The 24,013-nt window shown below is 40.7% G+C and overlaps 1 protein-coding gene and 1 long non-coding RNA gene across 2 annotated transcripts in view; both read left to right on the top strand.

Annotated features, from left to right (window-relative positions):
* The window catches only part of LOC132128392 (basement membrane-specific heparan sulfate proteoglycan core protein-like), a 154,871-nt gene that overhangs the window by 5,823 nt on the left and 125,035 nt on the right, over positions 1-24,013 (top strand). The window contains exons 4-8 of the mRNA XM_059540174.1: positions 446-703; positions 864-1,133; positions 1,892-2,170; positions 6,438-6,755; positions 7,493-7,795. Of these exons, the coding sequence (XP_059396157.1) occupies positions 446-703; positions 864-1,133; positions 1,892-2,170; positions 6,438-6,755; positions 7,493-7,795 (1,428 nt within the window). The remainder of the gene's footprint in view (positions 1-445; positions 704-863; positions 1,134-1,891; positions 2,171-6,437; positions 6,756-7,492; positions 7,796-24,013) is intronic.
* On the top strand, positions 17,089-18,399 carry LOC132115842 (uncharacterized). Its single transcript, XR_009425572.1, has 3 exons — positions 17,089-17,305; positions 17,449-17,553; positions 17,795-18,399. It is a non-coding gene; the product is annotated as an uncharacterized LOC132115842 (long non-coding RNA).

Genomic DNA, 24,013 nt, shown 5'->3' with positions numbered 1-24,013 from the left:
TAATTTACTGTGAAACAGCTATTGCACTTAACTTTCATTAAGAAAATCATTGTGTGAACAGATACTAAATGTTAAGATGTTAATGTTTTTGTAATTTTATAAAGTTATTGTTTGTTTGTTTTGATCATGAGGAAGATCTGTTAGTGTTTAATGCAGGGATTGAATAGAGTTTCTGTTGAGTTTCGTCGTTACAGTTGTGCTGTGTGGAATAAAGTCTGTGTTTAGGTTGAGGACGGACTAAAACATAATGATGGTGAACTAAAATGGAAAATGTTCACAATATTAATGCAATGTAAATTATAATGTAAATATTAGTTTAAACTTAAAAGCTTTAAAGCAATTTAGAGTGTTAGAGTTTTTTATGGACAATACTTAATTCATTGATTAATTAATATTGGAGTAACCAATAAAGTGAACTCAAGACTGCATCACTGTACACTCACAGATAAACCGAAGCCGACTCTGACTGTAAAACCGCAGAGTTCAGTGTTCACTGGAGACACAGTTACTCTGAGCTGTGATGTGGGACAGTTAACTGGATGGACAATTCACTGGAGGAAAGACTCAGACCCTGAATCCACGACTGATGCAACTAAAACAATCAAGTCTGTGAGAGCCTCTGATGAAGGAGAATACAGGTGCAGAGCACGACGAGGAAACTACTACAGCGAGTTCAGTAATACAGTTAAGATTACAGTAACAAGTCAGTGCTATTTTACTTTCTATACTTTCTATATTTTAAAAAAAATGTAAAACAACTTGATGTGATTCGATAATTACTGACATACATTAATAATGTGTCGTCAGTTACTCTTAATGTCAAATAATAACAATAATAATAATAATTTATGCTTGTTTCACAGTGAGACCCAAACCTGTAGTTGGTGTTGATCCTGATAGACGTGTGTTCAGAGGAGAGACGGTCACTCTCACATGTGACATACAGCAGACAGGAGTCTGGCAGTACAGCTGGTATAAAGACAACAAACAAGATTATATCATAGGACGAGACCAGAACTATAAAATCCCATCTGTGGATCCGTCTCATCGTGGTGTGTACAGGTGTAGAGGAACTCAGATACAAGCACCAACACACACACAGATGAGTGACGGAGTTACACTGACAGTATCAGGTGAGACGGTTCATTTCTCATTACATCATCTCAAAACAAACAGATTGAGTCCATAACCAGGTAAATCTGATCTTAGTTTGACTCTCCTTTCATGATCACAGTCAGATATTGTAACAGATATTGGACCAGTCAGCTGTGAGCAAATAATAATAAAAAAAAAAAATAATAAAAAGATTCTTACTGATCCCAAACGTTTGAACAGCAGTCTATGTTTGTAGCTCAGATCTTTCCTCACACTCCTCTGTATGAGCCACATCTGTCTGTTTTTATAAGAGGACTGAATCAATTCACTTTCAGTTGTGATTCTGTTCAGATGCAGAACTGTGTCAGATGTTTCTTTACAGGACAGATGATGTGATCAGTGATCAGTGATTGTTTTAGAGCTGAATGCAGTTATTATTACACACAGATCATTTACTCGGCCTCATGTGCTTCCAATCCAGAAGACTTTGTTTAGTCTTGAAACACAAATTAAGAAACCTAAATAAAACCTGAGAGGTTTCTGTTCCTCCATTAAAAGTCCAGGAAAATAAAAATTTTTGAAGATCCAAAAAGCATGTGAAGATGTGAATAAAAGCCTAAATTAAAATCTGTTTATCATATAAAGTAATCATATCTTTTCTCAAGACTTGGATTAAACTGCTAGATTCATATGGATTTATTTTATAACATCTTTATGACATTTTGTCATATGATTGTCACTCTGCACTGCAAACCTCACGTCTTTTATGTTTTGTGTCATTTTGTTTTCTTCCCAGATTCCCCCAGATCTTCACTGACTGTGACTCCAGACAGTCCTGTATTCACTGGAGAGACAGTCAATCTGAAGTGTGTGATTGAGTCTCACAGTAACTGGAGATATGAGTGGTATAAAGACACAGACAGTATAATGTTACAGACGTCTGATCGTTACACTGTAAACAGAGACACTCTCACTATCAGAGGAGTAATTACATCTGATCAGGGTCAGTACTGGTGTAGAGGACAGATAAGATCAGTCTCATCTCAATCAAACTCTGTTTCTCTCTCAGTGAAGGGTGAGTTGAATATTACTGTCCTCATAAACTGAATGTCACACTATCTTTTGAGCATTTAATTCATTTAATCTCTCTTTTAACTTGTAGTAGCCTAAATCTCATGACAAAGAGACTAATGATAAAATTCAGAAACAAAATATAAGAGCTACTGGTAAAAAAAAAAACAAAAAAACAAAAAGCCAGTTATGGATGCTAGATCTGATATGACAATGTTTGTGTTTTTTTTTATTTACTTATTTTTTTTCACTGTCACCTTTCATAAGATTTAAATTGTAAAGAAAAACGTGAAAGACTGGGTGGATGCATCGGAGGTTGGAAGGTATCTTTAATTTAACCGTGACAGGACTGAGCACTTCGAGAATCCAAAATGGCCCGATGAATCTAGAAGCCAATTTGCAAGACGTGGACTGGAGGGGAAGGTTGAGGGTGGAAAGCCAGACCCTCTGACCGATGACATAACGAGGGCTCTTAATACGACGGCTGTCAGCCGCCTGTCGAGTACGAGAACGAGCCTTGCATAAGGCGGCCCTAACCCCTCTCCTGGTACGTTTGGCACGCTGAATAAATGCGCTGACGGAGGGGACATTGGACTCGGAATCCTGCGAGGAAAAGAGCTGAGGATGGGGCGGAATTATGGGCATATTCGGCCCAGGGGAACTGTTCGGACCAAGAGGTGGGATTGCGAAACGCGAGACTATGAAGGATGCGACCAATACTTTGGTTGGTACGCTCGGCCTGGCCATTGGTCTGAGGGTGAAAGCTGAAGGAAAGGCTGGCAGAGGCTCTGATAAGGCCACAAAATACTCTCCAACATAAGGATGAGAACTGAGGATCTCGGTCGGAGAGAATGTGTGACAGAAGACCATGGATCTTAAAAATCTTATCGATGGCGTTCTGGGCTGTCTCATATCATATGACCATATATTTGTTAAAGTGTATGTTTTAGGATTGCAATTATTAAACATACTCTTGATTACTACACTGTAAAAAAATATTACATGCTATATCTGCTTAAAAAAATTATGGTAACAATATTACACGTATTATATTTGAGTAGATTTTAAGGTTGTTTTTTTTAGTGAAATTTACCCAAATAAATGAAGTAAAAATTCCTAAATTATTTAGTCTATGGCACAATAAATCTAATATAATTAGGGAAATGTGCTCATTTATTTTAAGTTTATTCTCAAAAGTCTGTGATTTTAAATGAGATCTGTTTGTATTTTGTTATTTTATACATTTACAAGACTGTATACAGCCAATCAGCTCAAATAGGAAAATACTTGAGAAATACTGGAAAGTACTGCACTAGCACTAGCAAGGCTACTGCTCATTAAACAAGGTTTAATGCCTTAGAGTAGTATCCATAACTACAAGCTCTACTCTTCTGCACAGTGGTAACGATTGCACTGTGCAATGGAAACTTCGATGTTACAGAAACTCTTACAAATGTCAAATGTAACTGAACATTAAACATTAATAGATGCCTCCCTTCACTCAAAAACATAAAGTAGCATTTAATTTCAAAATTTACTCTCCATATCCAGCCATATGCAAAGCATGCTGGGAACTAACAATCACCTCTAAAATAAAACTGCAAAATTTAGCTAATTCACTTAAATTAAATAGGCAGCTTTCTTTCCTTAATTATTTTAGTTTAATCAGTTCCCCAATTCAAGCACCAAAACTGCTTAAGTCTCCTAAAACAAAATGAGGAAAATGCATCTCTTGGTTTTATTAGTAAAAAGTCCTCATTATTTTCTAAACAACACTGAATAACAATTTCTTTAATGAAATCCACACATATTTTTTAATTATCACCTTAATTTTTTTGATGAAAATTACAAGACCCATGATTCATTTTTTACAGTGTAAAGATACATCATTAAAACTGAAGAGAAAACAACATAATCCAGAACAATTAAATAGAAGTTCAAACATCTGAGAGTATCATCAACCGTGTGTATTGTTCATAGATTAACAAACATTTAAATAGATTTAGTTTAGCACCAAATATGATGCATAAACTGTAATGACAGAAGGTCACACATTGGTCACACTTGTTTGTTAGTGAATTATTAATCAATTAAATTGAATACAATATTTAAAAAAATGCAATATTTAAAAGATTTAAAATGTGGTCAGAGTGAAAGAATGTTTCTAATATGTTGTTTTTATAAGAATAGTTTTGTCAAAATATTATCAAATATGATGAAATATGAGTTAAAACTATAAACTATAGTTTTGTAAAACATTTACATAATTATTTTCCCTGAAACAAATTCAATGATACCCCTTTATTCATTCATTAAAAACACAAAATTGGTTGTGATCTGGATGAAACTGTTTGTGTTGTTCAAAACTTTTTTAGTAAGTTTAGGTTAACTTAAAAAAAAAAAAAACACGGAATATGATTCAGCTGTAGGATGGATTTCAGGGGGAAAATTTATCTATTGAAACTTTAAATTAGCCTATATAGCACACTGAGCAACTGAACACAATGTAAATTAAGTTTATGATACTTAAAAAAAAAGTAAAATCCAGAATTTGCAATAATTTACTGTGAAACAGCTATTGCACTTAACTTTCATTAAGAAAATCGTTGTGTGAACAGATAATAAATGTTAAGATGTTAATGTTTTTGTAATTTTAAAAAGTTATTGTTTGTTTGTTTTGATTATGAGGAAGATCAGGGGTGTATTCCAGAAAGCAGGGTTAACTTACCGTGAACTAAAACCTGAACTCTCGGTTGATTAACCCCAAACCTTGCTTACTCGAGGTATGTGGTTCCAAAAACTCGTCCGGGAGTAAGTTAATTCAACTCAGAGTATGTTCCTGGTTAAGACTCAAGACATTCTCAACAGTGCGACGAATCGACGAGTCACTATAGAAACGGACGCTAAGAAAAAGCGCGCCATGCTGTTTCTTTCTTCTTCTTTTGTTAATTAGTTGTTTACATGCTTAGAGCATATCGCCACCTTATTGATGGCTGTGCAATCATTTTTATTTTTTTCCATTTAATCTTTAATACTTGAGAATGTGAATTATATTGTTTGTTTTATGCTAATTATACATTAAGTCATATCAGATATGTATTTTGATTTAGAATTTAGACATTATAGAAAAATGCCACTCCATGTAGTGAGATATAACATATAATAAATAAAATATATAAATATATATAAGTTAAACATTACCTTGTCATAGTGTTTTATAATTTATACAACTTCTTAATACATAATTTACAGATAACGCTTATATATGCCAATAAAAGAAATAATCATTTTAGAATAATATATTACCTTATTAATTACTTATATTAGCGCTTCCTCATTAACATACACATATATATATATATATATATATATATATATATATATATATATATATAATAGGCTATATTACATATTCTAATATTATATAATGTTGTGCGGTATCTGTCACGCCCACTGAAGGCTCGCTGAAGTGAAGTGTTCAGAGAGTGAGTTGCTATGACAACTAACATAACCTGAAAGTTACCTCCGTTTTTGGAACCGAAAGTTGAGGTTATCCATTTACTTACTCTTAAACATACCCGGGTATGTCACATAACCCGCTTTCTGGAATACCCCCCTGTTAGTGTTTAATGCAGGGATTGAATAGAGTTTCTGTTGAGTTTCGTGGTTACAGTTGTGCTGTGTGGAATAAAGTCTGTGTTTAGGTTGAGGACGGACTAAAACATAATGATGGTGAACTAAAATGGAAAATGTTCACAATATTAATGCAATGTAAATATTAATGTAAATATTAGTTTAAACTTAAATGCTTTAAAGCAATTTACAGTACTAGAGTTTTTTTATGGACAATACTTAATTAATTGATTAATATCGGAGTAACCAATAAAGTGAACTCAAGACTGCATCACTGTACACTCACAGATAAACCGAAGCTGACTCTGACTGTAAAACCCCAGAGTTCAGTGTTCACTGGAGACACAGTTACTCTGAGCTGTGATGTGGGACAGTTTTGTATTTCTGTACAGCGAGTTCAGTAATACAGTTAAGATTACAGTAACAAGTCAGTGCTATTTTACTTTCTATACTATCTATCTTTTTTTAAAAAAATGTAAAACAACTAGATGTGATGCGATAATTACTGACATACATTAACAATGTGTCGCCAGTTACTCTTAATGTCAAATAATAATAATAATAATAATAATTTATGCTGCTCAGATCATCTGAAATGTTTTCAGGCGTGTGAAATGTGTTTTTTGCTCGTTTCACAGTGAGACCCAAACCTGTAGTTGGTGTTGATCCTGATAGACGTGTGTTCAGAGGAGAGACGGTCACTCTCACATGTGACATACAGCAGACAGGAGTCTGGCAGTACAGCTGGTATAAAGACTACAAACAAGATTATATCATAGGACGAGACCAGAACTATAAAATCCCATCTGTGGATCCGTCTCATCGTGGTGTGTACAGCTGTAGAGGAACTCAGACACAAGCACCAACACACACACAGATGAGTGACGGAGTTACACTGATAGTATCAGGTGAGACGGTTCATTTCTCATTACATCATCTCAAAACAAACAGATTGAGTCCATAACCAGGTAAATGTGATCTTTGTTTGACTCTCATTTATGCTCACAGTAACATTATGTTATTATGATCTAGTTAAGAGTTTGTTACAGATATTGGACCAGTCAGCTGTGAGCAAATAAAAAAATAAAATAAAATAATAATAAAAAGATTCTTACTGATCCCAAACGTTTGAACAGCAATCTATGTTTGTAGCTCAGATCTTTTCTCACACTCCTCTGTATGAGTCACATCTGTCTGTTTTTATAAGAGGACTGAATCAATTCACTTTTAGTCTTGATTCTGTTCAGATGCAGAACTGTGTCAGATGTTTCTTTACAGGACAGATGATGTGATCAGTGATCAGTGATTGTTTTAGAGCTGAATGCAGTTATTATTACACACAGATCATTTACTCGAACTCATGTGCTTCCAACCCAGAATACTTTGTTTAGTCTTTGAAACACAAATTAAGAAACCTAAATAAAACCTGAGAGGTTTCTGTTCCTCCATTAAAAGTCCAGGAAAATAAAAATTTTTGAAGATCCAAAAAGCATGTGAAGATGTGAATAAAAGCCTAAATTAAAATCTGTATATCATATAAAGTGATCATATCTTTTCTCAAGACTTGGATTAAACTGTTAGATTCATATGGATTTATTTTATAACATCTTTATGACATTTTGTCATATGATTGTCACTCTGCACTGCAAACCTCACGTCTTTTGTGTTTTGTGTCATTTTGTTTTCTTCCCAGATTCCCCCAGATCTTCACTGACTGTGACTCCAGACAGTCCTGTATTCACTGGAGAGACAGTCAATCTGAAGTGTGTGATTGGGTCTCAAAGTTACAGAAGATGGAGAATTGACCAAACACATAAACTGAAATATGAGTGGTATAAAGACGGTGTAATGTTACAGACGTCTGATGGTTACACTGTAAACAGAGACACTCTCACTATCAGAGGAGTAATTACATCTGATCAGGGTCAGTACTGGTGTAGAGGACAGATAAGATCAGTCTCATCTCAATCAAACTCTGTTTCTCTCTCAGTGAAGGGTGAGTTGAATATTACTGTCCTCATAAACTGAATGTCACACTATCTTTTGAGCATTTAATTCATTTAATCTCTCTTTTAACTTGTAGTAGCCTAAATCTCATGACAAAGAGACTAATGATAAAATTCAGAAAAGAAACATAAGAGCTACTGGTAAAAAAAAAAAAAAAAAAAAAAGCCAGTTATGGATGCTAGATCTGATATGACAATGTTTGTGTTTTTTTTTAATTTACTTATTTTTTTCACTGTCACCCTTCATAAGATTTAAATTGTACACAGAACAACTCAAGCACTGCTGCAGTAAAATATTTTTCACTGCCAGAACATTATACGTTGTCACAATGCTGAAGGAGAGAGAGGACTCAATTGCGATGACAGACAATGTCTTTAATTAACTCAAATCTTCATGGGGTGAAATAACTCAGGCTGTCGCGAAGCGACGTTTCAACCAGAAATGTCGCTTAATTAAACAAAGGAGGTTCGTCAGTCTGCTGGTGATTGAGGCTCCCGGGAGAGCAGAGAACAGGTCCGGGTGAGGCTCGGCCTGGCCATTGGTCTGAGGGTGAAAGCCGTAGGAAAGGCTGGAAGAGGCTCTGATAAGGCGACAAAATTCTCTCCAACATAAGGATGAGAACTGAGGATCTCGGTCAGAGACAATGTGGGACAGAAGACCATGGATCTTAAAAATCTTATCGATGGCGTTCTGGACTGTCTCCCTCGCGGAGGGGCGCTTTGGGAGAGGAATAAAGTGAGTGGCCTTAGAAAAGCGATCGACGACGGTGAGAATTACAGTGTTTCCCTCGGAGGAAACCATGCGACCATGGCCGAGATGGTAAAGGGAGAGGTCAAAGGTGGCCGGCATGCGGCGAATTGCTGGCCTTGGTCTGAGCGCAAACAGTACAAGAAGCGAATCGATTTTTTTTTTATAATAGGCTACTTTTTAAAAACCATTTATTCGAAATACTACCAAATAAAGCAAAAAAAAAAAAAAAAAAAGTCCGGCTCTTCAATCTTCCCCCGCCCATCGAGTGCTTGAAGTGCGTCAGAAACAGAGCGCGCGCGATCAGTTGTTGGTAATTTGTTGTGTAGCGTGCCCGACGCCGCATCCAATGTAGACAGGACTGCTTTTGTTAACACACAGCTCGTAGAAACGGGCCTGGCAGCTCGCGCCAGTTCTAGACACGGTGAAAGTTTCCTGATTGTGACGGAAGGCCGAATTTACATGACACATTATAAATGAGCATAGTCTGCGATAGATACAGTGCCAAAAAGAAGAGAAGAGGATAAAGACAGAGGTAAAGAGATGTAGTGAATGAACAATTTATTGCATAGGAGTAAGATACTATAATTTCATGGCAGTTATTTTTACCTTAAACTTAATGTTAGCAGTTGTTCTGAGTTCTGAGTCCCCAGACTGTGATTTGTACAATCATGTCAGTTTTAAGACGCATTTTTATCACTTTTTTATTAATGTTTTACTCTACAGTTGTGCAGTTTTGGGGGGATACAGTACAGGCCAAAAAGTTTGGAAACATTACTATTTTTTATGTTTTTGAAAGACGTTTCTTCTGCTCATCAAGCCTGCATTTATTTGATCAAAGATACAGAAAAAAATTTAATATTGTTATATTATTACAATTTAAAATAATTTGTTTTCAATTTATTATACTTTAAATTATCATTCATTTCTGTGATGCAAAGCTGAATTTTCAGCATCATTACACGCCAGGTAAAATCTTGCCTAGGGCAGCAAATTGGTCAGGGCCGGCCCTGGTGTGTTCACTGCTCTGTGTGTGTACACGTTGGATGGGTTAAATGCAGAGCACGAATTCTGAGTATGGGTAACCATACTTGGCTGAATGTCACTTCACTTTTTTTAAAAAGTGCCCAATGTGCCTGACGAAAGTTAAGTCTCTTAGCACTGCGAATGTACTCCAAATTCCTGTGATCGGTCCAGACTAAGAATGGCACAGATGCATCCTCTAACCAGTGTTGCCATTCTCCGAGGGCCAACCTGATGGCCAATAACTCAGAGAGGATGGCTCCCACACCCACCTCCGAGGCATCGACCTCGACGATGAATTGCCGGCTAGGGTCAGGCATGATTAAGATAGGAGCCGAGGTAAATAAAGACTTGAGGCGATCGAACGCATTCTGAGCAGATTCGGACCAAGAGAATCGCATCTTAGCTGATGTGAGGGCAGTGAGAGGCTTGACTTGATTAAAGTTTCGGATAAACTGGCGTTAAAAATTAGCGAACCCCAGGAAACTCAGAAGAGCGAGACGCGAGTTGGGCGGAGAACACTCCGTAACGGCACTAACCTTGGTGAGATCCATACTGATGCTATCAGTAGGAAATAATAGAACCAAGGAACATGATGGATTGGGCATGAAAAGTACACTTCTCCGCCTTAACAAATAACCGGTTCTCCAGGAGGCGCTGGAGGACCTGGCGAACGTGCTGAGTGTGAATCTGGAGGGAGGGAGGGAGGGAGGGAGGGAGGGAGGGAGGGGGAAAAATGTAAATATCGTCGAGATAGACAAAACAAAAATGTTTAGCTTGTCCTTGAGGACGTCATTTACTAACGCTTAAAAAACGGCAGGTGTGTTGAATAACCCTAAGGGAAGGACACGATATTCGAAGTGCCCTAGGGGGGTATTAAATGCTGTCTTGCACTCGTGCCCCTCCTTTATCCGAACTAGGTGGTAAGCATTACGAAGGTCTAGCTTAGTGAAGACTTTAGCCCCCTGCAGGAACTCAAAGGTGAGAGGCAAAGGATAACGGTTTTTGACTGATGTCATTCAACCCTCGATTATTAATACAAGGGCGTAAAGTACCATCCTTCTTCTTTACAAAAAAGAACCCAGCACCGGCAGGAGAGGAGGAGGGAACAATGAGACCAGTGTCTAAAGACTCAGAAACATTCCTCTTGAGCGCCTCGCATTCGGGCATAGACAAGGAGTACAAGCGACCCCGAGGGGGTGTGGTTCACGGACGGAGGTCGAAGCTGCAGTCGTAAGAGCAGTGAGGAGGGAGAAAAGTGGCCTCTGAGTTGGCGGTAGGAGGTGATGGGGGAGGCGGGGCGTCCAGCAGAGATCTCTCGAGATTCTGGTCATGGCGGCATAATTCAAAGTGCTTCTCGACGCAGATAGCCATGTTGATGAGGGGATCAAGGCAAGCCGGGGTCTCGCAGGCTAAGATCTCATCCTTGATGACCGCATTCAATCCCTCGAGAAAGCACACTACCAAGGCGGGTTCGTTCCACTCACAGGAGGTCGTCAAGGTACGGAATTTGATGGAAAAGTCAGCCGCAGGCCTCTTTCCTTGACAGAGAGATGAAAGGAGTTGACAAGCCTCAGCCCCATGAATGGAGCGGTCGAAGACTCGCAGCATCCCCTCTTTGAAGAGTGCATACCGGACTAGACAGTCAGTGTTGGAGTTCCAGACAGCAGTGCCCCACTCCCGTGCCCGACCAGTGAGAAGGGAGACCACAAAGGCGATGTGGGAGCGATCTTGTGAATATGTCGAAGGCTGGAGAGAGAAAACCAACTCGCATTGTGTTAAAAAGAACGACACTCAGATGGCTCACCCGCATAGCAAGGAGGGTTGTTAACTCTCGGCTCAGGAGCGTCAGAATTCCTGGGAGAGGGAGATTCAGCACGAAGGTGGTGCAGACGCTGGGATAGATCTGAGCCGTGAGGGTCTCCAGGTTAGCGAGGGTTCAATGCGCAAGACACGATACGACACGACATGGTATGGGAGAAGAGCCAGGATCAGAAGCGTATGTGAGCATAAGGAAATACTCTGGCAGAGAACAAAGGGGAGAGAAGGCTAGGAATAGACGGTCTAATCAGAAAAAGCAGGTGCAGGTGTAGAGAGAAGAGAGAGGGGAGCAGGGAGATTTAGAGACAGCTGTTAGTGATAATGAGATGAGTGGAAGAGTGTGTGAAGGAGACTAACCAGAAGAGGGAGAAAGAGACAGGAGGATACCCGGTTCATGACAATACGTGACCAGAAACAGACGTTATACCTCAGTGTAAGGTGTTTCAGAGTAGAGGGACAGTAATAGGGTCATTTATTAACAACACATAATCAAAAGTAAATCCAGACAATAAAGGTGAAGGCAAAAACAGAATAAAGCCACACAAAGGGTAAAGAAGGCAAGACTACACTGAAAACAACACAGACAAGTCATCCATAAAGGACACCAGACAAAGAACAAGGCAAAATACTAGAGTCTAAATAACAAGAGGCCGATTAATCATTATCGAAACAGAAAAAAAGTAACTGTGGTAACAAACAAAGCACATAGCAAACAGGAACTAGACACATGAAGTGAAGAGCGGCAAGGAACAAATTATACTTTAAAAATAAAAGTCCTTAAACACAAAACAGAGCAACTCAAGACAGCACATAACAGTCTGTCACAGAATGTTTAGACTGTCCAGGTGTTTCACAGCAGATCATCTTTAGTGAGTATTATACAGAGAACAATAAAGCTGTAAAAAAGTGGAACATTATCATTCTGGCAGTTACACTCAAAGTTTTTTTTAGTTATTTCATTTCTTAATCATGTGTTCTGCATTCATGTAAGCAAAATAAACCATGTGGCGGGGGGGCGTGGTTTAGCGAAGTCTGCAGCGGGAGAGAGAATCAGGAGACGAGCGGTAAGTGAGTGGTTTGGGCAGAAATTATCATCACCTGTTTCTTGTTCCAGTAATTGGCGTGGAGAGAGTATAAAACGCCAGGGGAGACGGAAGCAAGTGAGAGAGAGACGGACTGCTGACGCGAAGCCGGAATCGGAAACTGGAAGGAGTAAATCGAAAGTGCTGTGACAAAGTGTCAGAATAGAAGTCACCATTTGGTGTTTGCAAAGTTTGAGTTATTTTCTGTTTAATAAATACGTCAGCAGTCCAGCCGACCCCTTTGTCCTCTTCCTTGCCCACACGAACTTACTACACTGGTGCCGAAACCCGGGAAGGAAGACGGACCGCCGCCGCCATGCAAAGCCCGTCCTCCACGCCGCTTGCGGACGTCATCGCTTCCCTCGCGGTCATGCACCGCAAACAACACCAGGCCCTGCTGGACCTGAGGACCGATCAGGAGAGACGATTCCAGGCCATCGTTCAGGCACAGCAGGAGGACTGCGAGAGGTTCTGGAGCTGGATTGATCGGGAGGTTCGCGCCGAGGCCGCCGGGCCGCCCGCCGCCCCTTCCACCTGCCACTGCACAAGATGGGGGCCCAGGATGATCCGGAGGCCTTCCTGGAACTGTTCGAGAAATCGGCGGAGGCCTGCGTGTGGCCCCGCGAGCAGTGGCCGGTGCGCCTCATTCCCCTGCTCTCCGGCGAGGCCCTCTCTCTCCCCCCTCTCTCTCTCACCCTGTCCCTCTCCCTAGGTCCCGTCCACCCGGCCCTCCTCGTGTCCCATCCCGGGGGCGGAGAGGGTTTGACCAAGGGTACTTCGTGAGTCCCAGGGCCTCACAGGGCTTGTGCCTGCCGGAGGGAACAGTGCTTCCATTTCTCCGCTCTCTCCGTGCCAATTCTCCAATCCACTCCCTGCCACTGGGGCGGCGGGTAGGTCTGGGCTGGCCTGTTGGCGTTGCGGGGACCCGGAGCATTTCGTGGACAGGTGTCCAGTGATGGAGGTGGGGACGATGATCCGGGTCCCGGACGTCCCACAGGTCACCCCGGTCAGGCTGGCGAGTACCAAATACCTGTTAGTATCAAGGGGGCTACATATCTGGCCTTGGTGGATTCAGGATGCAACCAAACCTCGATCCATCAAAGCCTGATTCAACCGGGGGCATTGGATACAAGCCGTGGGGTAAAGGTGCGGTTCGTACACGGGGATGTGGTGAAGTATCGGGTCGTCCCAATTATGATTCAATTCCGGGGACAAAAGCATAGTGTGGAGGTGGCGGTTCGTCCCCACCTCCGGCATCCGATAATTTTGGGAACGAATTGGCCCGCGTTTACGGTTTTATTGGGGTCGTTATGTGCGGATGCCTCTTGGGAAAATAAGGCGCGGAAGGAGACCGCGCGGGTACAGGTGGGGGAAGCTGAGCCAGGACCGCTGGGTTCTGCTTCAGGGGACCCCGAACAAAATTGAGAGACTGATTCTCTCGGAGTGAGATGACTTTCCTCTGGAGCAGTCTCAGGATGAGACACTAAAACATGCGTTTCAACAGGTCCGCGCCATCGATGGCCAGTCTCTCCAACCTGCCCTCCCGCTCTCCTATCCGTATTTTGCCATTTTAAAAGACCGGTTGTATAGAGTGACCCAAGACGCTCGGACAAAAGTGAATACAACCCAGTTGTTAATTCCAAATCCTATGGCGGGCCATTTGGGACAGGCCGCAACACTAAATCGCCTCAAGACCCGTTTCTTTTGGCCGGGCATTCACGACAACGTGCGCAGGTGGTGCGCGTCTTGTCCAGAATGTCAGTTGGTGAACCCACCGGCCGCCCCAAAGGGGCCTTTGCGCCCTCTTCCTTTAATGCAGGTCCCCTTCGAAAGAATTGGAATGGACCTCATCGGGCCATTAGAGCGATCGGCACGAGGACATCGCTTTGCATTAGTCATAGTTGATTATGCAACATGATTTCCTGAAGCGGTGGCCCTCCGCAACATTTCCGCTAAAAGTGTTGCGGATGCCCTGTTTCGTCTTATCTCCCGGGTGGGGGTTCCAAAAGAAATCCTCACCGATCAAGGCACGCCGTTTATGTCACGTACACTACGCGAACTGTACGGGTTGTTGGGCATTAAGTCGATTCGAACTAGCGTCTATCACCCACAAACCGACGGCCTGGTCGAACGATTTAATCGCACTCTTAAATCCATGATCCGTAAGTTCGTTCACGAAGACGCCAAAAATTGGGATAGGTGGCTAGAGCCCATGTTATTCGCTGTGTGAGAGGTCCCACAAGCCTCCACGGGGTTTTCCCCCTTCGAGCTTCACCGGGGGGTGCTCAACGTACTGAGAGAAACTTGGGAGGAGGGACCCTCTCAGGGAAAAAACGAAATTCAATACGTGCTGGACTTGAGAACAAAACTCCACACATTGGGGCGGCTATCAATATACAAGCCCAGGACCGCCAGAGCCAGCTGTATAACAGGGGAACTAGGTTACGCAAATTTGCACCGGGAGAGAAAGTACTTGAATTACTCCCAACGTCAAGCTCTAAATTAATGGCTAAGTGGCAGGGACCGTTTAAGGTCGCACGACAAGTCGGAGATCTCGATTATGAGGTAATACGGTCTGATAGGAACGGGGCCCCTCAAATTTACCACCTCAACCTCCTTAAAAAATGGAATGAGGCAGAATCAGTGATGTTGTCAACGGTGATTGGGGGGGAGGATGATCTCGGTCCAGAGGCGAATATCAAACCACAATCCCTCGCCCTGGCTCCAGGTGGAGATCACCTCTTGCCGTCCCAACTCACTGATTTAACGAAATTACAGGCAGAGTTTGCCGACGTTTTCTCGCCCCTACCAGGCTGTACTAACCTGATTCAGCACCATATCGAGACCGAGCAGGGCGTGGTAGTTCGCAGCCGGCCGTATCGATTACCTGAGCACAAGAAAAAAGTAGTTCAGGCTGAATTAGGCGCTATGCTTGACATGGGGGTAATAGAAGAATCCAACAGTAACTGGGCGAGCCCGATAGTTTTAGTTCCGAAAACGGACGGCTCCGTCCGGTTCTGTGTGGATTATGGCAAGGTGAATGCTGTGTCGAAATTCGACGCGTATCCAGTGCCACGGGTTGACGAGTTGCTTGATCGGCTAGGCACGGCTCACTTTTATTTGACATTGGACTTAACAAAGGGCTATTGGCAGATCCCCTTGTCTCCCTTATCCAAAGAAAAAACAGCTTTCGCAACGCTGTTTGGTTTACACCAATTTGTTACCCTTCCGTTTGGCTTGTTCGGGGCACCTGCTACCTTTCAGCGCCTCATGGATAAGATTCTGCGGCCCCATGCTGCATATGCGGCTGCCTACCTGGATGATATCATTATATTCAGTAATGATTGGCAGCGGCATATGCAGCATCTGAGGGCTGTCCTGAGGTCGCTGAGGGGAGCAGGGCTCACGGCCAACCCAAAGAAGTGTGCGATTGGGCGTGTGGAGGTAAGGTATCTGGTGGCCAGATACGGTCCAGTGGACGGAGCCGTGTCAGCAGGCCTTTACCCAGGTCAAGGCGGCTCTATGTGGCGGGCCGTTGTTACACTCTCCTGATTTTTCTCTCCCTTTTCTGTTGCAGACAGACGCGTCGGACAGGGGGCTGGGGGCAGTCCTGTCCCAGGAGATGATGGGGAGGAACGGCCGGTGCTGTACATTAGCCGAAAGCTCTCAAAGAGAGAGGCTAAGTACAGCACCATAGAGAAAGAGTGCCTTGCCATCAGGTGGGCCGTCCTCACCCTCCGCTATTATCTCCTGGGACGGGAGTTCACCCTCTGTTCGGACCACGCTCCGCTGCAGTGGCTCCACCGCATGAAGGATACCAACGCACGGATCACTCGTTGGTATCTAGCTCTTCAGCCTTTTAAGTTCAAGGTGGTCCACAGGCCGGGTGGCTCCCCGGCCTGAGTCGGGCGGTGGGGGTATGTGGCAGGGGGGGCGTGGTTTAGCGAAGTCTGCAGCGGGAGAGAGAATCAGGAGACGAGCGGTAAGTGAGTGGTTTGGGCAGAAATTATCATCACCTGTTTCATGTTCCAGTAATTAGCGTGGAGAGAGTATAAAACGCCAGGGGAGACGGAAGCAAGTGAGAGAGAGACGGACTGCTGATGCGAAGCCGGAAGCGGAAACCGGAAGGAGTAAATCGAAAGTGCTGTGACAACGTGTCAGAATAGAAGTCACCATTTGGTGTTTGCAAAGTTTGAGTTATTTTCTGTTTAATAAATACGTCAGCAGTCCAGCCGACCCCTTTGTCCTCTTCCTTGCCCACACAAACTTACTACAAACCATTAAATAAAAATCGAAGAAACAGTGTAAACGATTAATAATTTATTTACTAGTGGAATAAATATTCATATTTAAACACAGTTATCTGTGTAATGAAATGAATGAATAAATAAATAAATAAATAAATAAATAAATACACACACTATAAGACCATCACTCCTCACATCTCTCATCATTAACATCAGTGTCACACCAATACAGGAACTCAGGTGATCAGATCATGTTTCTGACTGAAAGAGCTCTGTCTTCTTTCTTCCTAGATTACCCGAGATCTTTACTGACTGTGACTCCAGACAGTCCTGTATTCACTGGAGAGACAGTCACTCTGAAGTGTTTGATTGAGTCTCACAGTGACTGGAGATATGAATGGTATAAAGACACAGACAGAGTAATGTTACAGACGTCTGATCGTTACACTGTAAACAGAGACACTCTCACTATCAGAGGAGTAATTACATCTGATCAGGGTCAGTACTGGTGTAGAGGACAGAGAGATGAGAGACCAAACTCATCACAGGACAGTAACCGAATACATCTGTCTCTTAATGGTGAGTAAATACTGTGATAAATACTTGCCTGATGTTAAGAATGACAATATACTCATAAAACTTCGGGATCGGCAAGAAACAATTATGAAAGTCTTAAGGAGTGTAATGTTGTTCAATAATGTGTTTGTGTCTCCGTCTGTCAGGTTCAGGTCAGATTTCTGTCTTCAGCATCCTCAGTTTTCTTCTGGCAGCTTGTCCGTATCTGCTTTCGACAGTTGTGCTGCTGTTCAAATGTTACAGAGTGAGAGGTAACACTTCTGTCTGATCCGTCTCTCTCCATCTCAGTCATCTCTCCAATGATTCACATTCACTGACAGACAGCCCTTTACTCTTCGTCTTCATATGTTATAAATCAATATTTACAACAGATGCTGCTCATCCGTAAGCAGTAGCTGCAGTGAAAGCAAAACAGAAAGTGTCAACTGAATTGTGAAAGTGAATGCTGTGTGTGTGTGTGTGTGTGTGTGTGTGTGTGTGTGTGTGTAACAGTTTCATCTACTGAAGACCAAAGCCAGTATGCTGTAACAGAGGAACAAACTTCAACCTGATTTCATCCATTCTTCAAACCGAGTGCAGAGTCTCAGGATGCTGGAGTTTCAGACTGAAGGAAACTCACAAGACTAACAGACACACATTCACACTCTCACACATGCAGACTATTAGCGTTTCTAATTCTCCTGGGGCCTCATGTATACAACTTTACAAAGAGTTCATCCTAATTGTAATCATTTATCATAAGATTTCATATGATAAATAATTGTTATATTATATTATAATATAATTGTTTTATTTTTATATTATATTTAATATTTTTTATATTATGTTATCATATGATTTCATTCTAGATATCATCCTAAATGAGGGAACAAACAAAACTGTTAATAAAATCAATCCATTTTCCTGCAGTTGATCAGTTCTTCTACAGACCCACGGATGAGAAATGTTCAAACTAATGGCATTTCAGCCCAGAGATGTTTTATTCAGATTTAACCTGATTGTCAATAAAAGCTGAGACAGAGACATCAATTATATCTGATATACGAACATTTTACTGAATGTGAGGAACATATTCATTATGACACTTTAAGTGAACAGACCTCTTCACTTCAAAAGTTACCTTTTTTTTCTTTCTAGAAAAACAGTTTTTGTTTAGACAAAATATTAATAATAGCATTAGCATTATTATTAGTACTTCAGTTTCTCCGTATAAAGATATAGATTCTGTATGCTGTATACTTCTTTTATGTATATTTGTGTTAAATGTTCATTTAAATATTGCAATGCTTTGGAAATTTTTTTCTCTTTTTTTTTTTTTCTTTTTTTACCATGACAATAAAGCTTCTTGAATCTTGTCTCCATCACTCGTATTTTTATTCACTGCTCTATGATAATTTTGTAAGAGAAAACGGCGGTCTGTGATTACGTGTCTCCATTGACCGATTTCATTGGCCGTGGGGCCCCATTAGTGGGGCGTGAACCTGAGACCTGCAGTGACGGGTTGATTGACAGCTGCTGTCAGAGTCGCTAAAATGGAGAGTGACTGTAGTGACACAAGTAGCTTTGCAACAGAGCGTTCATTTGAAGTAGAGGACTTTTCTCCCCCACCTTCACCTGAAGTGGAGGATGTCGAGGTGTCTGTGGCCAGAGCCATATCAATTCGAGCCGCTGGCTCAAACTGCGGTCTTAGCTCCCGCACCGCGTCACTTTTCAGCGTGAGCTGTGTGGAGAAGCCCATTTCCACCTCCATTGCGTTGGAGAAGCAATCCCGCGTAAAATGCAGTTTGCACACTCCAGCTCTAGGCGGGAACTCGCAGTCTTCCAGGCCAAGTGCATGCAACCACTGGCGCCTAATTTTAGAGTCTGCCGGAAAACAGTAGAGAGTCCAGCAGTGCTCTCGCTGTCACAGTGTCTGGGTTGTGTTCCCTGGGTTTCCACTAGGTGTCCTCAGTTCCCATGGTGTTTATCATATTATCACTTCCTGTCTCCTTATTTGGTCACCTTCCTCCTTGTTTAGTTAATTGATTGTTCCCCACCTGTCTCCTGTTTCCCCATTATCCTTTTGTGTATTTATACCTGGTCTGCCTGAGTCTTAGTCACGGAGTCCTTGTTTAATGTGATGTTAATTCATGTCCGTCATCTAGTCGTGCCCTTGCCTTGTGTTCATGTTTTGTTTATGTTTTGGATTTGGAGATTCTGGTTTTGACCCTGCCTGGACTGTTTACCCCTTCGGATTACCCTTTAATAAAGGACTTACTCGCAATTGGTTCTATCTCCGTGCCTCATTGGATCTTGGCCGTGACAGTCGCAACCAGCAACACCACACATACGTACCATCCTGACCACTGTGCTAAATACAGATAAATCTACGCTTGAAATCTAAACTTGAAGCTTTTCTAACTGATGCAATACTATGCTACTCACTTTCAATACACGCAATTCCAACTCCTGACTCAGTCACTACAGTGATTTTGACGGAACAAGATGGTTTTATACTGCCAGGGGCGTGGTAGCTCGTACCAAGGGGGCGTGGTGAGCTGGAAACTGCTTAAGTCACCTGCCACCGCTTACGTCACTTGCCACCTCAACATCCAATAGGAAAAATCAACTGCAGTAGCCACCGTTCAACCTGAAGAGGGCAGCACTCAGATGTTTTTACACCATATATTGTAGAGTTAAAACACTTTATACTCAAATGTCAAAAAAGTTACTCGAATCAATGAACAGCACTTATAAAGCCCCATTCTTATAGATCATTAACTAAAAAAAGTTGGTTTAGGGTTTAGTTGCTCTTTAAGGAACCAAGCTACTGTGTAAAGACTATAAATGGACATTACAAGCATTACAATAAAGGTATTTTATACCTAAACAAATACTCAACCATTTCCTGCATCTTGCTGTGCTTACCTGCAGTACTTAAATGAGAACTTAAAGAAAACTGTTTTAGGCTATTCTAAGTTAATTTTGAGTGTAATAATAACAAACAAATAATTATAAAAAAATGAAAGTGAATAAAATATAAGCATGCATGATCTTTTATTTTCAAGGACTAAAGAAAAATATGACTGAATCTTAATAAAATTAATAAATTCTTATCATTTAGGCCTAATCAGCTAAAGATGTAAATTCTTTAAACAGACCAAACTTTGTCATTAAGGTTCGTTTATTTTCATGTCTACCACATACAATCAATGATCCTAAACCAAATTATTGATCATTTGCATAAGATAACATGTAACACGCTCCTACATGTGTAGTTAACGCATTCCTATGGCGACCGGTGGATGTGCAAGTAACCGATCGTGTTCATAATGCATTGTTTAAGTGTGGAGACACGTTGTAACATATATTTTTTTTTTCCTTAATGTGGGAGCTCTTTTACTTCAGTTGTGTCCTCTTAAATAGTCACAATTGGATTTTTTCAATGGCTGCTTTAGAAATGAATGCAGTGTATTATTAAAGTTAAAGCAGCAGAATTATTTACAAAGCGGGCATGCTTTGATGGTTAATTATATATATGAAAGCAGGAGATATTCAATATATTTTTTCAGGATTCTTTGATGAATAAAAAGTTCAAAATAACAGCATTATTTTTTAAATATGATTTTTTTTTGTACTTTGAATTGTAATATAGGCCTAGTTATGGTTTCCACTTAAAAAATGAAGCACAACTGTTTCCTATATTGATTTTAAAAAGAAAAAATAATTAACTGGATAGTACAGCAATAGTCCAAACTGAACTGGAAATATTGTATGTCTATTATAATTTAAACTGATGTAAACAGAGTAAGAGGAGCCTAGACTAAAAACATTTCTTATTATATTTCCCCATCTAGTGGACAAAATTAAGTATTATATCCTACATTGCTCAGATAAGGTAAATCAATGGATTTTTTTTTTTGGAAATAATAAGTTCGACAAATTAGAAAAGAAATACCAACGTGAGTCAGACAAGTCTGAAGGTCTGTGCTGAGTTTGGTGAAGCTCTAGGCGGAATCAATTACTCTCATGATAAAATTATAATGTTTAAATATATTATAATTATATTTAAATATAATGTTTAAATATATGTTGGCTTTCTCAAGCTAACATAATAAAGAAGCCTCAGAGAAACATCAACAAATTTAGTATGTAATACAATTGTATTTTGAAATTTTACGGCATGCAATCTCCAACCAAAGGGACTTTAATTGTCCCAAACCCTGCAAATTTCCGTCGGTACATTCACTGATTCTAGATTCTCTTTATTTGAACAGAGTATGCTACATGCTTACATTCATTCATTTAAACTTAATTTACATAGGCTAATATTCACATTTGATATTTATTCAAGTGTTACACACCTACTTGCCTTTTGATATAAAAAAAAGACGAGAGTGAGAAATGTTAAATACATATTATCATGGTATTGTTCAGCCTATATTCTTGATTTTTATTTCCACTTCACTTTTATTCATAGAGACATATATGCAATGTTCTTATTAATGGGACAACATTCAATATTCATTGGTACAATTATCAATCCTATAATTTAGAAATAATCTCTCAGAATACTCTTAAAAATCATTAAACGGGTCATTTCAAAGTTGCTGCAGAACGAATTATGTGCCCAACAACATATTCCTGCTTCAAATATAATGAATTATATGTAAAATGTTATTTGTTCTGCCTCTCATAATTAAAAGGTCATAATGAAGGAGGAGCGATGTAACCAAACCGTTTGCTGAAATTTCCACAAAATAAAAAACAGCTTGTGGTTTTTCTGTCAATAGGATGTGTGTGAAGGTTGTGTTTATATTAAATTTAAATATTAAATTTATGTATTTAGCAGACGCTTTTAAAGCGACTTACAGTGCATTCAGGCTATCAATTTTTTACATATCATGTGTTCCCGGGGAATCAAACCCCCAACCTTGCGCTTCCTTGCTTGCTAGCGCAGTGCTCTACCAGTTGAGCTACAGGAATATTACTTAAAACAACTTAGAATAGCCTACAACAGTTTTCTTTAAGTACTCATTTAAGTACTGCAGGTAAGCACAGCAGGATGCAGGACATGGTTGAGTATTCGTTTATAAAAGACCTTTATTTTAATGCTTGTAATGTGCATTTATAGTCTTTACATAGTAGCTTAGCCCCTTAAATGTTTAAAAAAACAGCTAATTTCAAGACGCTGACGTCACGTCTGGTCGTCACGTGGGTCTCCCGCAGCATAAGATGCTCAAAGCTAGTGGAGGAAATTATGATTCTTTCTACAGATTCGTTCATTTTCAGATCGTTCACCAAAATGATTCGTTCAGAATCGTTCACTGATTCATTCAGTGATCATTTCTTCGTATTACACAAAATATGCCAGCAGGTGGCAAAAAAAGAGTGTATTATGTGTTATGTCTTTAGTCAACAAACGTATTTACTTGTTACAAAAACTGATCTGACTTTATTAAAATGTGTGTATAATCGCATTCAATATATAAAGTCAAATTAAGTCGTTTAGATGAACAAAGCACAATGTTTTCTTTCCTAATTACAATTTTAATTGTTTGGTCAGACAGTTTGTATATTATATATTCACATTCATAAATCGGGGATTAAACGTATGTGCACAGTACCTGTAACTGTGCTTTGCATTTTCCGAGATTGACATGCTAAATGGCAGACTAACCCGGTTTACACTCATTCATTTCGTTCACGAACAAGATAAGCTATGTACCAGTTCATGTCATTCACGAACGACATGTATCCGTTCATTCAGCTCGTTCACGAATGACATGTGTATCAGTTCAGTCATTTCATTCACGAATGAGATGTACTAAATCTAGATCTAGTTCAGACTCATATGAAACTCGTTCATTGAAGGGCGTATTCGTTTACTACATTCAAAAAATCACATACTCTGTCACATCTCATACTCGAAGGCTATTGGCTCGAGGTTGAGTAATTCTTTGACAGGATGAAATGGTTGTTACCCGGTTCACCGAGCTGCGCATGCGCTGCTTATAGCATCGAGCTGCTGTGAAGGGAGGAACTTCAGTGAACGAGAAATACGAGTCAGTGGATTACGTGAACGAGAACGATTCGTTCTCCTAAAAGATTCGTTCAAAAAGAACGATTCGTTCACGAACGACACATTACTACTCAAAGCTCAAGACGTTCGGACAGACGTTCGGTTTGACGTTCGATTTTGGCACGGTTGGCGCGCCATACGATCTAGGCACGGTTTGCGCGCCATACTTGGTGATAATATCCGGGGAGTCAAGCGTGTTTCTGGGCTGATCTACGAGGAGACACGCGGTGTGTTGAAGGTGTTTCTGGAGAACGTTATTCGTGATGCTGTGAGCTACACTGAGCTCGTTAAAAGGAACACCGTCACCGCCATGATGTTGTGTGTGCTCGAAACGACAGGGACGCGCTCTGTAAGAGACTCCTGAACAAAACTAAACCACAACGACTCTTTTTAGAGACACCCACCATTTCACACGAAGAACAAGTTTACGAATAATAATGCTATTTAATAAACCTTACAAAAAATAATAATTTGAGATTGAAAAATCAAACGACCGCTACTCTATGGGGGATGATTGATGTACGCATGAGATGGTGGGCGGGATTCACATTTTAAGGCCTCTGATTGGCTTTGATGTGACCAATGAAATCATTCTGTGGGTTGGTAAATGGAGACACCAATCACAGACCGGCGTTTTCTCTTTCGAAATT

The sequence above is a fragment of the Carassius carassius genome, chromosome 3, assembly GCF_963082965.1.
Source record: "Carassius carassius chromosome 3, fCarCar2.1, whole genome shotgun sequence".
Classification (NCBI taxonomy): Eukaryota; Metazoa; Chordata; class Actinopteri; order Cypriniformes; family Cyprinidae; genus Carassius; species Carassius carassius.
The sequence above is the reverse complement of the archived record's forward strand: the minus strand, read 5'-3'. Positions and strand labels throughout refer to the sequence as shown.